At 38.6% G+C, this 7,947-nt stretch overlaps 1 protein-coding gene across 2 annotated transcripts in view; it reads left to right on the top strand.

Moving 5' to 3' along the window:
• The window catches only part of LRIG2 (leucine-rich repeats and immunoglobulin-like domains 2), a 59,079-nt gene that overhangs the window by 22,520 nt on the left and 28,612 nt on the right, over positions 1–7,947 (top strand). Inside the window, exons 2-9 of one of the 2 annotated variants that reach the window (XM_011933145.1) lie at positions 371–436; positions 1,097–1,208; positions 2,232–2,306; positions 2,458–2,592; positions 3,155–3,298; positions 3,428–3,571; positions 5,003–5,146; positions 5,350–5,493. In XM_011933145.1, coding sequence (XP_011788535.1) covers positions 2,236–2,306; positions 2,458–2,592; positions 3,155–3,298; positions 3,428–3,571; positions 5,003–5,146; positions 5,350–5,493 — 782 coding nt within the window. In that variant the 5' untranslated portion in view covers positions 371–436; positions 1,097–1,208; positions 2,232–2,235. The remainder of the gene's footprint in view (positions 1–370; positions 437–1,096; positions 1,209–2,231; positions 2,307–2,457; positions 2,593–3,154; positions 3,299–3,427; positions 3,572–5,002; positions 5,147–5,349; positions 5,494–7,947) is intronic. The other variant, XM_011933144.1, reaches the window with a different exon arrangement.

Raw genomic sequence — 7,947 nt, 5'->3', positions numbered from 1 at the left:
AGTCTTGCTCTGTCGCCAGGCTGGAGTGCAAGTGGCGCGATCTCGGCTCACTGCAACCTCTGCCTCATGGGTTTAAGCCTTTCTCCTGCCTCAGCCTCCCGAGTAGCTGGGATTACAGGCATGTGCCACCACACCTGGCTGATACTTGTATTTTTAGTAGAGATGGGGTTTCACCATGTTTGCCAGGTGAGTCTTGAACTCCTGACCTCAGGTGATCCGCCTGCCTCAGCCTCCCCAGGTGCCAGGATTACAGGCATGAGCCACTGTACCTGGCCAAGAGGACTTCTGGTATTTCTATTTAGTTTCTTTTTTTTTTCTTTAGGTCTACTCTCCAGCACTAAACTAAGAATGACATTTTGTCCTCTTTCAGGGATTTGAGTCATAATCGGTTGTCTAACTGGAACATCAGCTTAGAATCACAAACGTTACAGGAAGTGTAAGTTATTTTTATTTATTTAAAGTTATGTTAAATTCCTGAGGGAACTTAATAAATTGTGATTTGTGGGATGTTCAATCCAGATATGCCATAAAAAAATTGAAGGAAAAAATTAGTTAAAAGAAATAATTTGAAAACCTAAAATGTTTTGACTTTGTTATTACCAGACTGTCTTGGCATTGGGTTGGTGATTTCAAGTTGCAGGCTGTGGGGAAATATTTTACCTTCCTGGGGCTAAAAGTAAGATTTACGCCTCTTCAGAGCAAATTATGTTTTGATTTTGGCCAAGTTTTCAGCCAGTGAAACTCTGTTGTATAACCTTTTTAAATGTCTTGACATGTTATCTAAGATTGGGAGCATCATGTCTAAAGTAGATTTATATGAAATAGAATAATTTTGATATCGTATGAGAGTGTAATGGTTGATAGAATTCAGTTTTTCTCCTAACTAAATTTTTTCCTTTAATACTGAGATGTATTATGTAATTTTGGAGGGAGTTTTCTAAGATATTATTAATGTTAGTTTTTGCATCGTTACACTCCTAGAGTATTGTTACATTCCTAGAGGCACAACCATTAAGGTATGTAGGCCTATTTGCCTCTAGACTTAACACCCTCGGAACCCTGAGATTTACTTTCCTTTTTAATTCTTTGCTGACAGGGATACCTTCTTCATGCTCATTCTCTCTGCATTCTCTCCTCCTAGCCCCAGATTCACTGCTTCTAACGTGTTGTGGATGAGTACACAGTTGACAAGTTTGTTAGCTGAAAGAGTAGGCACTGAGGAAAGACCTGAAAATGCTTCAGTGGGAAGTGCATGGGCTTTTTGTAACTTTGGTTGGTTTCCTGAAGGTCTTTAGTTCTGGTTTCTTTTCTGTGCTCTAGATTGTTGAGGTTGTTCAATGACTAAAAGCCAGGTTAATGAAATGTGATTGTATTAGATTTGCTACTAAAACATTTGAGACAATCTGTTTAAAGGGCTGCTGGGATCAGATGCAACACATCATGTTATCTGTAAAATTAGTCATAGATTCCATCTCTGGGTGGGCTGATAAATTTCATCTGTGGTCTCAAGTAACACTCTCTAACATTCGTATAGCTTCAGAATATATATTTAGAGAAAGAGAGATTTGGATGGACTTATTATGCCTTCTTTGTTTAAGGACTCAAATTAGCTGTCATAAACCCAACTTATTCAAAGAACTTTGCTTGAACTAACAATATTTAATGTGGAAAATACTTCGTAGCCTTTCTCATACTAATACCCATAGTAGATCAGCACTATGAAAACACATTTCTTGGCCAGGCGTGGTGGCTTACACCAGTAATCCCAGTACTTTGGGAGGCCAAGGTGGGCGGATCACCTGAGGTCAGGAGTTTGAGATCATCTTGGCCAACATGGTAAAACCTGTCTCTACTAAAAATACAAAATTAGCCAGGCGTGGTGGTGCATGCCTGTAATCCCAGATACTCAGGAGGCTAAGGCAGGAGAATCACTTGAACCCAGGAGGCAGAGGTTGCAGTGAGCCGAGATTGCACCATTGCACTCCAGCCTGGACAAAAATAATGAAACTTTGTCTCAAAAAAAAAAAAAAGAAAGAAAGAAAATAACATTTCTCATTAAAACCTCTAATTTCTCAATAAGTACATTTTTATTTTAGTCTAACTCATTCTGAGTCATAATTATTTTTCAAATTTGGCACCTATTCTAAAGAATATGTGTTAGCCAGAAGGTAGAATTCAAGAGGTAATATTTCCCTCACTAAACATTTAAATCTGTTTTTCCTCTTGCCTAGGAAAATGAATTACAATGAACTAACAGAAATCCCGTATTTTGGAGAACCAACATCTAATATTACTCTACTTTCATTGTAAGTTAATAAGTTTTCAGGTTTTTTATTTATGAATAGTATACAGTTGTTTTTTTTTTAAGCACATATATTGTTGATTCTAATTATTTAACATTTCTGTGGCCTGGGGTGGATCAGTGGCAGCAGCTTCATTATAATCTTTGTTTTACAGAGTCCATAATATAATCCCAGAAATAAATGCACAGGCGCTCCAGTTTTACCCTGCTCTGCAGAGTTTAGACCTCAGCTCAAATATAATATCAGAAATCAAGACATCTTCATTTCCTCACATGCAGCTTAAATACCTGTAAGTAACACAGATTAAATTAGGTTTACTTTAAAGCACATGTTTATTATTCATCAGTACCTATCTTTTCAAAAATATTTATTTATTGTGCTTTTTATATGCATATGTGAGACAAACCTAGGGTTGGTATATTGGGTGGTTGGCTTTGCCCATTCACCCCACAAGCCCCCTAAAGAAAGATTGCACTATTGTCAGAAAATATTGGTAAATATCAAGGGTAATTTTGAGATTCAATTTTTTTGTTTTTTAAACCAAGATTTCTAAAAGGTAAATAGAGATTTGTTAAACAATGGCTTACCGTGTATAATGATAATTAGCATGTGTGCCAGTGTTTTCCAGTTTACAGAGCATATTCACACATGCTGTTTTGTAACAACCTAAATGAAGTAGGTAGCCTCCTAATTTTGTAGATGAAGAAACAGAGCATTTAAATGATTTATAAAGTTGTGGATAGTTATTAAGTGATAGCTGGGGGCTTAGACATAGATATTTGGCAGCTTTCTAGTGGTAGAATTTTTATTTTACTAAATTTTTTCTTTTGCTATTATCTTGTTTATTTTAGGAATTTAAGTAATAACAGGATAACCACCTTGGAGGCTGGCTGCTTTGATAATTTATCGAGTTCCTTATTAGTGGTAAAGTTAAACCGTAACCGAATTAGCATGATTCCACCTAAGATCTTCAAGCTGCCTCACCTCCAATTCTTGTGAGTAATGAAATAGTTGGATTATAAAAGATAGTTTTTTTGTTACAGGGTCTTTCTCTTTTTAATTTAATTACTGTTAGAGCGTTTCAGCAAACCAATTTCCTGACTCTAAAACTATTTTTGTTAAAGGGAACTTAAAAGAAACAGAATTAAAATTGTGGAAGGCCTTACATTCCAAGGGCTTGACTCCTTAAGATCTTTGAAAATGCAGCGGAATGGAATTAGCAAACTTAAGGATGGAGCATTTTTTGGCTTAAATAACATGGAAGAACTGTAAGTACTCGGGACTAGAGGTGATTATTAGGAAAGTAGCCTGTCTGGGACTTTTTAATGTCAAATGGCTAGGATAGTCGTTCTGATTATAATTATAGAGATATGTTCATTCTTTCCCTGCTCACTGATGTGAAATAAGTGTACATAAAACCTTTAAAGTTTTGTTAGCTAACTGATCATTTTTGAAATAATTCCTATAAACTTCTCATCTAAAAAGTTTATATTCTTTTTCTTTTTTTCTTTTTGAGACGGAATCTCACTCTGTTGCCCAGACTGGAGTGCAATGGCGTGATCTCGGCTCCTGCAACCTCCGCCTCCCAGGTTCAAGCGACTCTCCTGCCTCAGCCTCCTGAGTAGCTGGGATTACAGGCGCGTGCCACCAGCCCTGGCTAATTTTTGTATTTTTAGTAGAGATGGGGTTTCTCCCTGTTGGTCAGGCTGGTCTCAAATTCCTGACCTCATGATCCACCCACCTCGGCCTGCCAAAGTGCTGGGATTACAGGCGTGAGCCACTGCACCAGGGCAAAAAGTTTATATTCTTTTTTTTTTTTTTTGAGACGGAGTCTCGCTCTGTCACCCGGGCTGGAGTGCTGTGGCTGGATCTCAGCTCACTGCAAGCTCCGCCTCCCGGGGTTCACGCCATTCTCCTGCCTCAGCCTCCCGGGTAGCTGGGACTACAGGCACCGCTACCTCGCCCGGCTAGTTTTTTGTAGTTTTTAGTAGAGACGGGGTTTCACTGTGTTAGCCAGGATGGTCTCGATCTCCTGACCTCGTGATCCGCCCGTCTCGGCCTCCCAAAGTGCTGGGATTACAGGCTTGAGCCACCGCACCCGGCCTAAGTTTATATTCTTAATGTTTTGGTTAATGAAAATTATCAGAATTTATCCAAACGGGTATACTATACCACTTGGCCTGTTGGTTTTATAGAGCTGCTATTTTAGACAGTCTTACTACCTTCTAGCACTAAATCTTTTTTTTTTTTTTTTTTGAGGTGGAGTCTTGCTCTGTCGCCAGGCTGGAGTGCAAGTGGCGCGATCTCGGCTCACTGCAACCTCTGCCTCATGGGTTTAAGCCTTTCTCCTGCCTCAGCTTCCTAACTGGAACTACAGGCGTGTGCTGGCGCGCCCAGTTAATTTTTGTATTTTTAGTAGAAACGGGGTTTTACCATGGTGGTCAGGATGGTCTCAAATCTTTTGACCTTGTGATCTGCCCACCTCGGCCTCCCAAAGTGCTGGGATTACAGGCGTGAGCCACTGCGCCCGGCCAAGCACTAAATCTTAAATAAAGTATACATTTTTATTGAATAGAATTGGTCAGCTCAGTTGTGTTGAACAAAGGTATATGCTTCTCTGGGAAAAACTTAAGATTTAAAGCTAGTTAATTGAACTGCCTTGTTTTGGAACGTATTTTCTTCTTTCTCTAATTCTGCAGAGAACTGGAACACAATAACCTTACACGAGTGAACAAGGGGTGGTTGTATGGCTTGCGAATGTTACAGCAGCTCTATGTGAGCCAGAATGCTATTGAAAGAATCAGCCCTGATGCATGGGAGTTCTGCCAAAGACTATCCGAACTGTAAGTGTTGGATAGCATTTCACTGGAGGCTGTGAGACTAGAGCAGATTGGAATAAATCATTCCCATGGACAGTAATGAGATATAACATCCCTCTTTACTAGAAATTTGTAGAAAGCTCTAAGTTTACCATGTAGATATAATAAGAATTGTAAGTTGAACCAAATACAATGAATTCCTTACCTTCCACATTTCTTGTTTTCAGTGATTTGTCCTATAACCAGCTGACCCGCCTGGATGAATCTGCCTTTGTGGGTCTGAGCTTATTGGAGAGATTGAATTTGGGAGACAACAGAGTCACTCATATTGCTGATGGTGTATTTAGATTTCTTTCCAATCTTCAGACATTGTAAGTATATCCATTCTCTTTTTTGGTTGTTGTTACTGATTTTTTTAGTACAATAAAACAAATTAATTAAAACAACTAATCAGTCTGCAAATTATGTATGCTAATATTTTGTGGTTCTTCTGTCCTGTGCCTCAGAGCAAGACAGTCTTATTTGTCTCCGTCTCCATAAAAATCCCAAGCCTGTAGTAGGCAATTCAGTTTGTAGTTTAATTCTGAGTTAATCCCATAAACAGCAAAGCATGTCTTATTGTGTTGCTATGGAATAAAACACAGTTGCTAGTATCAGGAATGCAGTCGTTTTCTTGTTCCTTTGAACTTGACAATATACCAGGGCTACTAGTTCTCATTCAAAAGGATGCAGGATGTGTAGAGGGAACCGCCGTGGTGGGAAACCAGTTCACTGTTACTGGTTTGCTACATGACTTTAGATGAAGAAACTAATACTTATTATCTGATGTGTGCCAGGTGCTTTCAAATACTAGGATGATACTGCCGTTTTCCATATTAGGAGGCTGAGGTTCAGAGAAATTTAAATAATTTTCTCAAAGTCACATAGCTTGTAAATGTTGGGCCAGAATCAGATCCCAGGTCTGTTTGATGCTAAAGCTCATGCCCATTTTATCGTACCTCCGGAAGAACAAAATCACTTAGCTTTTCCTGGGCATCATTTTTCCTTCTCTTTTATATGGTGAAGGAAGGATATAGGATTAGATGGTTGCTAAAGGCAGTTTCCACGCTAAAATTCTGTGGTTCTGTAAGTTATTCAATTTATAGAATATAAGAATATGTTTTTATGAACTTTTTGTATTTATATATAAATATATCTAATTTTAGAATATAATTTTACTAAATAAAGAGGTATTTTAATGAAATATAGTAGTCTCAAACACAGAGCAGAATAAAAGAAAACAAAGAGTAAGTAGTAGAATTTGTAGATTCTTAAGTTTCCTGAATAGGGGACTTTATGGTCGTTAGGTTTTGAGTTGAAATGGTTCAGAGAAGAGGCTTCCCAACTTGGAGACCTAACCATCAATGAGAGGGAAAGCAAGATAATTTTGTGAAGAGTATATACATGCACAGGTGTGTATTTGATTTTTTTTTAACTTTCTTTAGATTTGGCCTTGAAAAATTAAAAGTGATTGTATTTTTCCTTTTCGTATATTATCAGAAGTGAAATTGGATCAATGCAATCTCAGAAACTTAGATGTAACTGCAGCCTTTTGGCAGTTGAAGGGGTCTCAAATAGGTTATTTTAGTATACCACTGATTATTACTTTTAGAATTAAAGTTTAGGGAAGTAATAGCAGAAGTAAATGGCTGTGTAATACCACAGAGATAGTTAAGACAGAATTAGGATCAAATCTGGGGAATTCTGGCTTTAGCGTCGTGCTCTTGCCAGGGTAGATACAGTTCTTAATTTGTTGAATGGTTTCTATTTATGCTGCGCTGTGGAGGAGGGGGAAAGTCCTGAAGAGCTGAGCCATTGGTTCTTTCATTATTTATTCCTTAGTAAAATAAAATGAGCTTTATTAGCTTTTCACTTAAAGAAAGCTAAGTGAAAAGAGGGATCTCGGCCGGGTGCAGTGGCTCAAGCCTGTAATCCCAGCACTTTGGGAGGCCGAGATGGGCGGATCTCGAGGTCAGGAGATCGAGACCATCCTGGCTAACACGATGAAACCCTGTCTCTACTAAAAAATACAAAAAGCTAGCCGGGCGAGGTGGCGGGCGCCTGTAGTCCCAGCTACTCCGGAGGCTGAGGCAGGAGAATGGCGTAAACCCGGAGGCGGAGCTTGCAGTGAGCTGAGATCCCGCCACTGCACTCCAGCCTGGGCGACAGAGCTAGACTCCGTCTCAAAAAAAAAAAAAAAAAAGAGGGATCGCCTCTTTACTGCTAATCACACAACTCTGCATGTCCCTTATAAAGTAGAAAGCTTTGTGCTTTATTATGAGATGACTTAAAGAAGCAAAAGTGATTAAATATTTTTAATTCTATGGAAATAATTATTTTATCATAACATGATGTGGTACAGTTGCATTTCCTCTGAGAATGGAACAGTGAATTTTAGAAGATCCATAGTTTCCCTTTGAAAGAAAATCTGATGACACTGTACCACATGGGTATATCATTTTTGCTTCCCATGGGGCATCTTTAATTGCTCTTGAGCAGTGAAGCTCTGTATTGATATTACTCTTTGTCAGCCATTGTAAGTTTAAGGTCCCAGGGGAAGGCTTGGGTCACCCAGAAATCCCATTAGTCTGAAATCAGATTTATAAGCCATATACTCTGCATCTTGAAACACTCCTCTTTTCAGGACCCTGTCTATACTTTTTAATATGCTAACATAATGAGGGACTCTTAGCTTGGAAGAGTAATACTTTTAGCAGGTTGCTTTATTTATCAAGGCCAGCTTAATTCTTAGCTTATAAGAATCAGTTCTTACATGTTTGTTACAG

This window comes from Colobus angolensis, unplaced genomic scaffold, assembly GCF_000951035.1.
Source record: "Colobus angolensis palliatus isolate OR3802 unplaced genomic scaffold, Cang.pa_1.0 Scaffold124, whole genome shotgun sequence".
In the NCBI taxonomy this organism is placed as follows: domain Eukaryota; kingdom Metazoa; phylum Chordata; class Mammalia; order Primates; family Cercopithecidae; genus Colobus; species Colobus angolensis.
The sequence above is the reverse complement of the archived record's forward strand: the minus strand, read 5'-3'. Positions and strand labels throughout refer to the sequence as shown.